The sequence below is a fragment of the Urocitellus parryii genome, chromosome 1 (genome assembly GCF_045843805.1).
Source record: "Urocitellus parryii isolate mUroPar1 chromosome 1, mUroPar1.hap1, whole genome shotgun sequence".
Classification (NCBI taxonomy): domain Eukaryota; kingdom Metazoa; phylum Chordata; class Mammalia; order Rodentia; family Sciuridae; genus Urocitellus; species Urocitellus parryii.
The window spans coordinates 148,458,276-148,473,403 of NC_135531.1; the positions used below are offsets into that span (position 1 = coordinate 148,458,276).

General features: G+C 36.3%; 1 protein-coding gene across 1 annotated transcript in view; it reads right to left on the bottom strand.

Annotated features, from left to right (window-relative positions):
- Gabrb2 (gamma-aminobutyric acid type A receptor subunit beta2) overlaps positions 1 to 15,128 on the bottom strand; it is a 228,056-nt gene that overhangs the window by 101,671 nt on the left and 111,257 nt on the right. The window contains exon 6 of the mRNA XM_077797704.1: positions 6,734 to 6,816. Coding sequence (XP_077653830.1) covers positions 6,734 to 6,816 — 83 coding nt within the window. The remainder of the gene's footprint in view (positions 1 to 6,733; positions 6,817 to 15,128) is intronic.

Consider the following 15,128-nt stretch of genomic DNA (forward strand, 5'->3'; position numbering starts at 1 on the left):
CACACCTTATCTTCTGTTGAGCCTTAAGTAGATCAGAAGCCTCAAGGGGGATTAGATTATTTAGAAAGGCAGAAAAAAATATGAGGGCCTTAACCTTATTCTACATAGACGTAACTGTAAAACGTAATCCTATGAGGAAAATCTGAGAAAAGAAAGATTATGGGCTGAATAACAATAGACCATCAGCCACAGGCACCTTCCTACTTGAAATCTTAGCAGGGAGGTGATTTTCATCTGTTCTGGAGCAGCGTGCTCCCAGAGGTATATGTATATGGGATTTACAACCTCACATAAACCATTGCTTGCCTGATTGTCCTCTAATTAAAATCCTTTGATTTCTGCTGATGCCAAGCAACCTTCAATGTAAAGCCACTTGGAAATTATCCCACCCTCATCACTGGTCCAATGACAGAAGTCCTTCATCCCCAGGAAATGGTCTTAAAGAATACTGAAACCTATCTGATTTTCTTGCCAGTTACAATTGCTATGAAATTTTCTGTTTTTTACTCTTCAACCCCAAATTGTCTTTTGGCATTTTTCAGGGTTGGTCGAATTTTGCCCTTAGGTTAGATATAGTGTGTTCTCTTGGGAGGAAATTCTGTGCTTATTTGAAAACAGACATCCTATTCAAACACAGCACCCCCGCCAGTAGCCTAAATTTCCCTTCCTTGGGGTAAATGTGCCTTCCTGCCCCCAATTCCAGTTTCTTCTACTGGGTCCTTCAAATGCCCTGGTTTATGTTCCATTTACATTTTGGTTGTTCAGATTGCTAAATATTTTTAAAGTGTTGTGACTCTGAGTACAATATTCCAAGTGCAATTTGATAACGATGATGATGATGTTTATAATGATAAGAGCCACTACATATAAAAACATCAGTGTCAAGCATTGCACAAAAGCCTACATCTTGTTTGTCTCATTATTTATAAAGATCATAAAATCTGTGTCTTGTTTATCTCATTATTTATAAGGATCACAATTTTGTAAAAGATAATAAAACTGAGCTTGAAGAAGCTAAGTTACCTATTTAGTTAAGTTGAGGAAGCCACACTAACAAGGTCACCCCCACTGCCATCTATCTATCTATCTATCATCTATCTATCTATGGCACTTTTCTTGCTTCTACATTTTCCAGTATATTATAGTTATACTTACTAAGTATTAGCTAATAGAGTATATAGTATATCTGGCTTCAAGATTTAATGTTAAGCCTTTGCTATAAGTATATTTGCAATGAATACCTCTAGTGCTTAAATGTACACATCTATATTGATCTCTTCAAAAGGGTGATTTAAAATGAAATTGTTAGATAAAGAAAATACAGCCTTCATTCCATCAATAACCTATCAACAAGTTGTTTTAAGATATCCAAACTGAGATTCTGTAAGGCAGCAGCAGGCATATTCCTACCCTCTGCTTTCCTACAGCATGGTGAGTCTCTCTTAGGATGAGGGGTTGGTGCCTGTTTATTGTTACTCACAGGGACCCCTTCTTCAACAGTCATAGAAGCTTTACCTGATGAGCAGGTGGTGGCCTTCTTTGGCCAGTTGAAATATTAATAAAACCACGAATGGATAATATTTACAAATGGACTGACATCCAAGTACCGATGTCACAGCAGTTTTAAATATACGTCTTTGGATGTTAAAGCTAGTTATTATTTCTATTTCCTCAGGCCAAAGCAAAAGATGTTAATTTGCATTTTATACTGTAGACGCAGGTGGGTGAATCATTCTAAGAGAAGGTAAATAGCATCACAGATGAAATAAACCTGGAATGTCACTACAAGGACTAGAATAAACTCCATAAAAGTCAAGAAAGGCAAAGCTGTGCTAAGTATCCATCTTTAGCTGGATTTATGAGTTCTGAAAATTATTTTATTTTTGGTACCAGGAATTGAACCCAGGGGCACTTAACCACTGAGCTACACCCTCTGCCCCCACTTTTCAAAAAAAAAACGTTTCATTTTGAGACAGGGTTTCCCTAAGTTGCTTAGGACCTCACCAAGTTGCTGAGGCTGGCCGTGAACTTCTGATCCTCCTGCCTCAGACTCAGGAATCTGACATTATAGGTATGTGTCACTATGACTGACTATAATGGGACCCTTTAAAAATATAATGAAAACTTCTATTATTATGGTGATTATTATTAATGGCTGAAGTTACTATTTATGAGGTGGCTGAAGTTACTATTTACCACATCCAATGTGCAAGATTCTTCATCTCTAGTATTACATTTATTTTCATAAAACCTCATGTGGTAGATATAATTGTCCCCATTTTATCCATGAGAAAATTAAGGTCTGGTTAGGTAGGGTGACTTCTCCAATATCACTCAGATAATCAGTGACTTTAGAGGCCAGAAATAACTAATATCTGATACTGTCAAAAAGGTCAGTGGGTAAGATAGTTTTTGTAAGATCTTAAAAGATGATATCTGGTTATCCATCTCAGCCCACACTTGGTAAATCCTGTGAAACTGCCTAATGAAGAGCAGAGTTCTGCACCTTATGATTCACTGTGGATCCCACAAAGGTTGAGACTGACTGGAAAACCAACAGAGTTGAAACAGCATTAAACTCATCCTCTAAGACATTATGTCTACATTTTCTACTTGGCCTGAGATGGGATGAGATAAATGCACACCAAAAGAAGAGGGGGAAAAAAGAACACTTTGCATTTTTAATTACTTGAACTAGTTATCAAAGCATCCAGATGGGAGAATTCCATATTCCTTTCCAAACAAGGAGTTCACATGTCCCCAGTGAAGAACCTGAAACTGGTGTTGGAGACAGAATGAGGCTTCCTTGCTCTTCCGAGAGACTGAGCAGGTCATGATGAGGCCAGATAGCTGATATTGGTATTAGAAAGCTGAGCTGGTATAGAATTAATAGAGCCACCCCTGACTCTTCCCATTTTGAGGATATGTTTTTTCCTCCCACTCTCATTTTTTACATTTTTTTTTAAAATTTACGGATGAAACATACTAAAGAAATACAGTTCTTTTGAATGTTCTTGCTACTTGGTAATAAATTCCAATACAGAAATAATAAATGGTCTCAAGTTTACCAATGCTTTGGAAATCCATTGCTGCCAAATATGATTTCAGACTGTTAATATGAGTCAAAGATTTCTCTCTTTTTAAAACAATATAAAGTTCTAGTCACACTGTCATAAGGTCAGCAAAACATTTTATACTGTGAATTTCCTTAGTATGTTCCATTAAAAAACGAGAAATTGTGAAATGGGATATAGTCAGACTCCTCAAAATTGGAATAGTTAGAGGGCTGGCTCTGTTAAATCTGCAACAGCTCAGCTTTCTTATACCAATATCAGCTACCTGGCCTCAACCTGACCTGCTCTGTCCCTTAGAAGAGATCTTTGGCTTATACTAACAGCATCAGCAACCTTCAGACCATTCATTATTTCTGTACTGGAATTTATTACTAGCAAGAACATATTTACATAGGCAAAGTGTTATCTGGTACTTTTAGAGTAACACCCTAGAAAAAATAGGAAAATATTGCAGTGTCCCTCTCCCAACCTGTCCTGACAGGTTCAGAGACAAATCTAGGCAAGATATGTCCATGAATGTGTAAATGCCCATGCTACAAAGACAAAAATGATGAGTAGCCTCTGATCATAGAGATGATAGGAACAAGTAGATGAAAGACAGCTTTAAGAGAGAGAAATAAATGGAAGCACCTTTTAATGAATTCTCCTATTTTGGCAGTTTGGTTCATGCCTCTGTAGTGATAAATAGTATCAGGGCCCATTTAATTCTGCAGATCCCATTGATCCTATAGGACGTCTCTGTCATTTTAAATTTAAGAACAGTAATGAAGCAAACATAGTCCATTCGGACCACCTAGAATCCCCAGCACTTTACTTCCAGACTTCTATAAATTCTCTTTCTTTAAGACCTTATAAAACTAAATACCCAGATAGCACTTTTGACTAATGCAATTTTATATTTGTGTATGTGTTTATTTAAATTATATCCATCTTCCTCATCATAGAGGGCAGAGAGTATCTATTGTTCTTTCCATTATGCTAAAGCTTAGTAGAATTCCTGATAAATAATTAGTGCTCATTAAATAATAAATAAGTAAATTCCTAAATAAATTAATGAATGAACAAATGAGCAAGGAACTCATTCCTAGGGTTCCCCTACTGCAAGCCAGCAGGAATCAGGAATTATGTGATCTTCTTCAGAGAAGAACTGAACCAATAAACCCACTTTGAATGTTGACAACGTGTTAATGATTTAGCAATGCTACTATTAAGGTGATTTCATTTGAGAAAGGGAGGAAGGAAAGAAAAGAATGAGAGAAAATAAGAAAGGAAGTGGAAGAAGAAAGATGAGGGGGAACAAAAAAGAGAGATACAGGATAAATAAGTGGATTTATTTATTGATATTTATAAGGTGGAATGCCAATCATCAATCAGAAGCTACTTGTCTAAGGGATAGAAAGGTAAGCTTCACTCTGTTCAGCTAGGAAACTATTTATAATAACAAAGTCTGGGTATCTGTATGTTGTTAAAGCAATATGATATTTCATTCTCTATAGAAATGATCTGTTATCTGCCTATACATTGTTAAGTCCCTATTTCCCTTTGGGAAAATTTCCTGATTTTCAGAATAAGAATAAGAGGGCTAAGAGTGGAGGTCTTTTAATCGGGTCCCTCAAAATCAGTGTCTTTACTAAGGTAAACCAGGTATTAACAGCAACAGCACTGATCTACTCTGCCATTAAGGAGCTGAGTGATCTTGGACAAATAACTTTAACTTTTTGAGTCTGTTACCCTAGTTATAAAGACAGAAATATTGATATTTATTACATTTCTCAGAATAACTAATCTTAAGTGAAATATATAAGGCTTAATGAATTATCATGGCAATTTTTAAGTATCTCTGTAAAAATTAATAACATCACAAAATTTGGGGTCCTTAGGCATCAGTTCTTTGAAACCGAAAGGCCAAGGTGTTGGGGAATGAGATTGATCAAATTAGATTATGTGTATATATAAATATAGCATGATATATCCGTATAATTATAATCTACCAGTAACAATTATTTAAAAACTCAAAAGGCCTCATTTACTTATCTGGGAGGAATATGGAAGACTATTTAAATAAGAGCAATAAAAATGCTTCCTCCATGGAGGGGTGTGATTATTTAAAATCTCAGTGTAATTCGACCTCAAAACGTGCTCTTATCACAAACAATTCATGAGTGGTGGACAGCAACTTACCTTTTAAAGAAATAACCTTACATCCACAATGTGAAATTGTCAGAGTTTGAATTCTTAGAAATATTGTACCATAAATTGAACCACAAGTTAAGAAAAAGCAACATGCAGTAATGATGCTGTCCCACTGATATTTACATACAATAAATCTCTGAAATCCTATAGACCAATTTCTTAAAATAGTTTTGTATGGCAAAGATCTAACTGGAAAATAATGATTATTTGGAATGTTTGTAAGCAATCACCTTTTACAAAATGCATGTAAATTTAATTATCCTCAGAACCTAGTTTTTGAATTCTTTAAAAATACCCACAATAGTTATGAACGACCAATAAAAAAAAAATACCCACAATGTGTCATAAATACTGCATTTCTGCTCAGAGCAGTGATCTGGAGTCCCATGGTCTGCCACAGATAAAATTCCTCCCTAAGGATAAGAATGTCTTCCCAGCAGTCAAGCTACTGAGTACCTAGAAAACTGGATGTAAAATTGTCAGCTCCCAACTATTTAGCAGGAGAAGGAATGCAAGCATTCCAAAGAATTGACAAAGAAAAAGAGATTCAGAATGTTCTTCCACTTCAGATAACTTCCTGTGTGATTTTTGATATGAACACATGTTACCAATCAACATTTTAGCCCAACCAACTGGGCAGGTGACTGAATCAACATGGAGCTAAAACCACAGCCTACAAAAGCCACCATGCTTCAAAACAGTAAATACAATGAATACACACACACACACACACACACATATACACACACACACACAGACTTCAGCAAGAATATAAACGTTGGACACCAAAAACAGTTTTAAAACTAGAACAAAACATTCCATTAATCCATAATCTAAGGACGCCTTAACTAATCTGGAAGGCCACATCACTTAACAATTACAAAGAGACACAGAGAGGCAGACAGACCATTGGGAGATTTTATGACACAGCACCACCTGCATCTATTTTTTCTAAAGAAAAGAAGTGATGCAACTTTTGATAAAACACTTTCCTTTATGAGGCTCACGATGATTACCAAGTAGAAACTGGACTAAACCAGTATTTCCCATTAACTACTCGTGCCAAAGCAACTACTTGGTGCAACCATTTGCACCAATTTTATGACACAGCGCAACCTACACCTATTTTCTCAACTACTCGGTGCAACCGTTTGCTCCAATTCCATACTTTAAATGTCTGGAATAGCCTTCGGTCGGTCTCCTTCCAGGATTCTATCAACTTCCTTTTATTCCCAGATTATTTCTTCCATTAAACATCTCATTTAAGGAAATAGAGACGGGAATAAAAGGATTGGCAGCATAATGGAGGGGAGATGTTGTTTGTCACCACCTCCTTCCACTAAATTTTTTGTGCTTAGCAGAACTTCTGCAGGACTTTGGTCTGCACAGCCACCAGTGGAGGGGCCCCTGCCCCCAGAGAAGCTTACAGCAGAGTTCCCTCTAGCTGGATTCTCAGAGACACTTACAGCTTTCAATTTCCAAGGTGCAGTTTTGTTCATCCAGTGGGTACCGCCGCAGGTCCATCATGCAGGCAGCCGTGGTTGTGATTCTAGAAGAGAAAGAACAATATGCATCATTAGCAGGGCCATGACCTGAGCTGGAAAGTTAAACCCAGGTGTCTCAGATAAATCTGGACTCTCTGGGTGACTGTGATTTAGCCTAAACTCTAAAGAAAAGAAGTGATCCAACTTTTGATAAAACACTTTCCTTTATGAGGCTCATGATGATTACAAAGTAGAGACTGGACTAAATCAGTATTTTCCTAAGAGTGGACCATTAACTACTCATGCAAAAATCACCGACTGTGTTTGTGAGGCAGGCAGTTCCCATGTCTGGGTGCAGTCCCCCGACTGTTCTATCAACCACACAGGTAAATGAGAGACAAGCAATATTCCTCTTCCTCTCAGGTTTCCTCCTTCCTTTCTCAAGACCCTAAAATCGCATTTTTCAACAACCTTACCTTCAATCTACCATTTTTCACCTTTCTTTCTATAGTAGACTAGTGTGCAAGTGCTTTAAAACTTTTAAACTTTACATCTCCTGAAGAAAACTAAGAGAACAAACTAATGTTGAATTTGACCAACTTATGCTTATTGTGAGGAGCACGATGCTCTGTGCTGGGATGAGGGGAAAAAGATGTAGTTCTGGCTTGGAAAAAAATAGTGTATAGTTAGATTTTTTTAATTAAAAGAACCTTGAGTACAGTTTAAACCTGTAATCCAAGTAGAAGGAGTGTATGGAATTCCTTAGAACAGCATAGGATTGTCAACTAGAGATTAAAAATATTCGATTCACTTAGTATAAAGAATCATTGCCTCCTTAGGTTGATAAACTTTTCTACAGAGGTATATATTTTGTTAATTTTTGTTTTCCTTTTTTATATGTCTGAAGATCACTCTGATTCCTTCCTTTTCTTCAGCAGGCCCTGTTGGCTACTCTGCTTTAATCCCTTACCTTTTCTACTACCTGCCCCTGAGTAGGTGTCCCCCTGCCTCACCTCCACACAGGAGTATAAATTAGATTTTATACTCCTCAGCTTAAATTTTTCAGTGATTCTTTCAAGAAAATCCCAAGTCCTGGCTGTGGCCCATTATGTTTTGGAATCTCTGTCCATGTCCTTCTTCCTGATCACCTAACACACTGTGTCCTTGATCAGTGTCCTTCAGCCATGACACCTGTTCTTTCTGCCTAGAACAAGAATCTTCAAGGCCTACACAGAGCCTCTCTTCTGATCATTCAGCTCAGAATCACCTCCCCCAAGAAGCCCCTCCCCAGCAGGCCACCAAAGTGGCTGCCATGACTAATGGTCCACTTCAGGTTTCTACTCATTTCCTTTAAGCAATTACCACAATCTGAAATTATCTCGATTATTCATTTTTCTTTGAACTATTTCTTCCAATAAAGTTTACGATGTGTAAGGGCACATTCCACTCTATTTGTGGCAAGGCACTCAATATACATCTGTTGAATAAATAAACATATGGATTTTTAATGACATAAGCAGTTGGTTTTGTTCACTGTAAATCTTTGTATTTGAAGGATTATTTTATGGCATAATTTATATTCTTTTTTAAATTCATAATGTGTCTTAGATTATAAAGGTTCTTTTTATATTTTCAACAATAGATATAACTTAACCGATTTAAGCAACCCTACATAAATAATACTAGAGTTTATCTGATTGTCAGTTTGATTACTTTTGCTTTCATTGAGATTTACCAGATTTCTATATGCCATAAATCATATTAAAACTAACATTTGCATCTCACTCTTTTATCAAGGTTGAAACATTACAATTCATTTTAACTAAGTGATACTTATATAAATTTCTCACTGATTGTTTTGTTCATTTGTGTTTTTAGATGAAGATACAATCTGAATTGCTGCTAAAAGAGACATGAATATGCGGAATGGAAGGTTTCAAGGGAAAAGAGATTAGATACATGATAGGCATACCAAACACCAGTATTACCCTTGTAAAATAGCAGAATTAATTCCTACCTGCAGAAATGGAGAAAATTAAATTCATTGAATAAAATGAATCCAGAAGACAAGAACGGTAGAAAGGCATACACATAATCAAGAAGGCGACAGTTACAGAAGGACAAACTGCAAGTGAGGTGAAATCGCAGTGTTGCTATAGGTGGTGGTGATAATGCACATTCATGGCAATTGCCATCTCTGAACCAATGCCATGGACACCAGGAAAATAAATAGCTAAGGCTATCACAGGAGCAAGTCCTCTTCATATATTAAAAATAAGTAGAAGAAAGTGTTTTTCTCACATCATTCATACTTATGTCTGCTTTACTATTTTTTTAATTGCAGAATACATTATACAGCTAACAGACATTAAAATATTTTCTATTAACTCTTCACAAAGCATTGGTAAGTGTCTCCTATTGGACAAAAGTAGGAAATTTAGAGCCAAAATCAACCATTTGGAATCTTGATCTGTAATTGCTGACACTTGGTTGCCCTGTTTTGCAAATAAAAACCTGCCATCCTAATTTGTTGTAGGATGGCAAAAGTAGGAAGAGATTTGTAACTCATATAATGTTCTGCACCTTCTGCTGTAGTTATTACTACCTGCTAATGAGTAGATACCATAAGATATTTTACCACAATTTATTTTTCTAGGCACAAGTTTATGTAAACAAAGAAATGTAGAATATAAAAACTTATAAATAAACCATATATATATATGTACATATATATGGATGTAAATAACTTCCCAGAACATAAACATGCAAAATAAATAATTACTTAACATGTATGTATATGGAACTCTGTCAGACAGACTATATAGATGCATAACAAACCTGCATCTTTTTTAAGTGTTTTCTGAGATCAGGAACCACAAACAGTTTTGTCATGTTTGCATTTTAAGTACATGTTCCTGGTACAGGTCACCAATTTAAGATGATGATGATGATGATGATTATAATACCAATAATAATAAATTTAAAAGAAAAAAATCTATGATTTTAAGTATTCTCAAACTAAGAATTTCTGGGCAATTCTCCTTAAGTGCCTAATTTATGTAAAAGTTCTCAAGTAAATTTGAGAGTCAAGTCATTGTTACTGAAGAAGTTATCATGGAAGGAATCTTATTCAGAAAAGCCTAGCAATGAGCATCTGAATCTGTTCTTTGGGACTTTTGGATTTAAAACAGGACAGAGACTCTACAGGAATAAGTCAATGCAATAAACACAGTTAATGGGGTTTTCGTGAATATGCCTCTGTGGATCCTGATAAACTTCAATAATGGCCTTAAATATCTCAACGCCCCTACACTAGCAGGAGACTATGAAATGAGGCTAGAAGACTTTTATGCAGGTATCCTAATTAGGTTTTAAGAATATATATATATATATATATATATATATATATATATATATATACACACACACACACACACACACACACACACACGGAGATACGGAGATAGCTCTGCCTTCAAGCAAAGGACACAGTAAACTATGCTCTGGAATGTGCCTTGTTTACCTCTGGAAAACCATCTATAGTCAAAGCTGGAAATGTCTTCTGTGGGGATGAACTATACCACATGATAAAAGCTGTGCCTGGAAACTGTCAATATTCTGCTTGGGCAAAGAGGTCTTTGGATAAACTTTTTACTACTTAGCTATTGGCTGCTGTCACCCCAAAATGAGTTTTGTCATAAAATACTAATGTACAGCAAGTAAACTAAGTACACCACATAGCCCAAGGAGTCACTAAAGGCATGTATAAAACCAAGAAATACAATAGCTCAGCCAGCATTTTTTAGCAAAGCCATAACAGAAATTTTATAGTGTTATGACCAGAGAATTAACAATGCTACCATATCATTCCAAGTGGGATATGATATTGTGAATTCAAGTTTGGATAAGACCAAAGGCAACTGTTAAGTAATAACTGATGGTTTTGTCACTCAGCCAATATGAAAAGCCATAGAATTATAATTAGTGTAACATCACTTAGGCCTTTCTGCAGACTCTTTAGGATTCAGAGTCACACAAATATCTGAGCATGTGAAAACCTGGTTAGAATTTCAACGAGAGGTTATAAGGAGTAAATAAAGTGACTTTGTACTTATGCTTTGGTTGATTCTTTTATACAGGTGACAATCCAATTCCATAAGAATTTATTGAACATTTTCATGTTAAAAGAAAATCACATGACTTATTCACAACTTTATTTGAAACATACTGTTCTGATACACAGCATAATTTTACTTTGCTAAAATACAGAATTACTTAAAAGCACAACATATTTTAATTATGAAGAATAAAAGGATCGTCTGGCACTGGGATGCATCATTATCACAGAAAAATCAACATGTTAAAAGTTCAGTTATCAAAAAGGTATCAATATGTATTTTTGCAAGCTTTAAAGCAAAAAAAAAAAAATCTAAGTTCAGAATTTCAGATCGGCAAATAAAAGGTCCAAATACTGAATTTAAACATTAGTGTATGAACCCAAATTTTGAAAAGTTCTCATCTGAGCCTCTTCCCTCAAAGGTCCTTTAAACACTTCTGTTGTCCTATTCTAAAAGAAGACATTATGCTGTGTCTTGCAACCACTTGGGTTGGGAAACTAATCTCTCCCCTATAACTCTCATTACTGTTGTTTTTTTTTATGGGCAAATATGGGAGGTTTTTTTTTTATGGATCAAATATGGGAGGTAGGTGACTTCGGCTTTGGCTCTCTCACTTGTGACAAACATATCTAATATTAATTGATGACTCATTAATAAGTTCAAAACACCATTCTGTGTCACCGAAATGTATTTCCTCAATTAAGTCCGATTGCTATTCTCATTTTATAGATGAGAAAATTGAGACAACAGAAAGTGGTTTTCCCCCAAGAATCCCATGGTGAGTGGGAGAGCCAGGATGTGAATCTAGGAAGCTTTGCAGAGTCCACGTATTTAATAGTATGCTTTAACTAACTAGCTAGATGACCTTGATAAAGTAATTCAGCCTCTCTGGAAGATTGGTCAATTTCTTATAGCCCAAACAAGCTTAGAAATTCTATAGTCCTATGAAAACACATCATGTTCTGTGACCTTGTATATTTTGTAATTTTGTTTTACCCACACATCCAAATGCAGGATTTCACAGCTGTTCATTCTGTTTTAGTCAATTATGTAGATTAGCCCACCCCAGCTGAGCAAAAATACAGGCCTCCCCAAGGAGTTCTATTTAATATTCTCCCGATTGAAGGTCTCCCTCACCATTTTTTTTTTCTTTTTTGCCATTTTGTCCTCTTCATTTACCTTCACAGGGGCCTTGAGCTTAAATTAAACTCTCCAAGACTCATGCATAATTGTTTCTAAAAGCTCTTTTATAAGTCCTCACACAGAGTCACATGCACTACTACGCTCAACTTTGTAATCACCCAAAAAAGTAAGATTGCTAGCAATCATGCTCCCATTTGATAAATCATGCATTTCAGATTAGAGCTATTTGTACTCTTCCACAGCTGTCTGGCCTTCTGTGACTCTTTGGTTTTCTGGAATCTTATCCTCTGCAAAGATACTGTGACCATTAAAGGGCTGCCTAGGTGTCTGTCACAAATGCGGGCACTGTTATGAAAGATACATCCTTAAATAGCAAGTCTGTGGGATCTGAACAGCAGCTTCTGATGAAATCTCATTTTGTGAACATACAAATCCTACTTAATAAAAAAAATTAGTAGATAAATACATATCAACCTAAGTATTATTCTTCTGTTGTCAATCTCTTGTTTACCCCTCTCCCAAACTGCATTATTGGCTGTCTCATCTACAAATTGCATGTTCACATCAGTAGTGGGACTATCCCCACTTCTTCCTAAGCTATGCCTGAAAGGAAGTGTAAGGCTCTGAGAAAATGCAATTGTTCTATTTTTTGACTCATCATCTAACAACTGAAATCTGACTTTGTATCACACTAAGAGACTGAACTGAATGAGAATCACCTTACAGAGTAGGAATACAGGTAATGAAAGCTGGGACTCTGATTATTTCAGTAGTGATTTTTTTTTTCACAATTTAAAACAATGCTTCAATATGCTGGGTACATTTTTAATTCCATTCATTAAAACATAACTATTATATTTTGTTTTGATGCATGACACATCAGAGACATAATATTTCAGAACATAAGACATTAGTTTTATACCAGTCTTTTTTTTTTTAAGTGGCCAATGGATGTCAATTCATAGCTAGTTAGTCAGAGATTAAGTTCCAATCTCAGCAGGGTCTCTTTTCTCTTCTTCCAAATATCATTTTAAAATGTAAACTGTACATGATGGTTTGGTACTTTGCCCTGCCAGTCCCACCCTCTACCCCTAGCCACAATTTCCGTACCACTAAATACTGGACTCTTTGGATCTCCAAATCTGGCTCTCTGGCTCTCTGGCTTCAGGGTAGATCTGGCCACTGGGAACAGAGCAGGAGTTTAAGAAAAATGAAATCCAGGGAACTGCTGCTCATCCTCCCTTCCTGTGGAACCCATCCTCCCTTCCAATCCTGCTCTTACCCGCTAAGACTGGAAGACCAGAGAGCTGATGACAACCTGTCCGGAAGGGGAGGGTGCTGTTTGTCTATTTGTAAATCACCCTTTTATTGCACACTCCTTAAATTATTCCATTTTCAGTGTGCCATCTGTTTCCTGTTGGGTTTCTGGCTGATAGAATATATTATAGAAATGTATTTTAAAATCTGAGGTTCTTACCAGTTAGACTGTCAAAAAAAAAAAAAAATTGAACCATTCAGGTCCAAGGTCCTTTGTCTTGGGAAATGGGGAGAAGGAAAGGAACATTCCCTGTACCCTAAACGAACTATCTCCTTCCTATTATTCTGGTTTCAGTTCATCACAGTTCACCTAAGAAGTCTCCCCCCTTGCTCTAGCTAAAGTAGCCCTCCCTGCCCTCCACTGGTCACTCCTTCGTCCTTTTTATTTCCTTCATAATACCTATCAGTACCTAAAATGACCCTGTGCATGTATTTGTTAATTGTTATTTTCCGTCTTCCCTAGTAAACTCATGTCTGTCCAAGGCAGAGTTCTCCATAGCAGAATCTGAAGAATGTTGATTAAGGTTCATCATTTGGGAAAAGAAGAGGAATGAGGGGCTGGTCCTAGCATGGAAGTTCTGGCAAGAGTTCTGCCATTGGAGTGAAAGCCTAGGATTACATTGGCCCTTAAACAACCTCCCTTCCCACCACCTCATGCAATCTTCCAGGTGGCAGAGGAAAACTATGTCTGACCAATCCCTCTGTGTCTTTCTCTCTCTGACCATCTCTATAGAACACTTAACTGAATTCAGTGGGTGACATATTCTGTGGTCAGGCTCTAACATGCCCTTGCAAAGTCCTCCTGCAGTACAAGGTTGCAACTATTATAACCTTAACCCCTGAAGTAAAATAGGTTTTACTGTTGTTACTGCTGCTGTTATTTTTTTTAAACATGAAAAATAAATTACTTAAAGCTGTCTGCTGTCACATACCCACAACTCAGGATACATTTTTTACTTCAACAAAATCCGTAAACAGCCTAGTCTCAAGGCTTGCTGCCACTCTAATCTCTAAAGGTAAGAATTTCCATTTAAATGATATTTTATTTTTTTTTTTTACTATTTAGAAATGAGGTGGTTTACATAAAATAGGTAGTAAATACGTGGGGAAATGCTTAACAGCATTAGAAACCACTAATTTGTATTAGAAATACACATTAAACCTTGACAATTGGTGTTTATATAATCAGCACAAAATTAAAGAAAGTATAGGATCAGGTACTATGTATTCTGCAGAGAAATCGATCCTTTTGCGCACACTGCTGGGGGGAGTGTAAATTGGTACAAACTTTGTGGAGGGTAATTTGACGACATTAAGCAAAACCCACGGAATGTACAATCCTTTGATAGTGAAATTCCACTTTAAGAGATTAGTGTGAAAACAAAATAATATAAATCTATATTACACAGAGTGTTTCGGTCAGCTTTCCATGGCTCTGCCAAAATACATAGTGTGCAGTTAGATTACTAAAAGTATACTAAAAGAAGCAAAGAAAATAGGATTGATTTTTGTTTTCTAATGTTTTTTGTACTTTCCCTGTTTCTGCAATGAATGTGTACTGTTTGTCTCTGAGGAACGTAATAAAGACCATTTTCCCTGTCTGCTTCAATTTCTACCACGGCACTCATTGCTACTAACTTATTTCATTCGCATAGCATTTATCCTCTGTAAAGGCTGGAAATGTTGGTCAGCATAACTGAGTCAAAGGGAGCCACTTCAATAAATTGCATGTGTCATTAAAATATCAGTAGACATATCATCACTTAATTATGGGTTCTCAAAGTAGAAGAGATGATTAA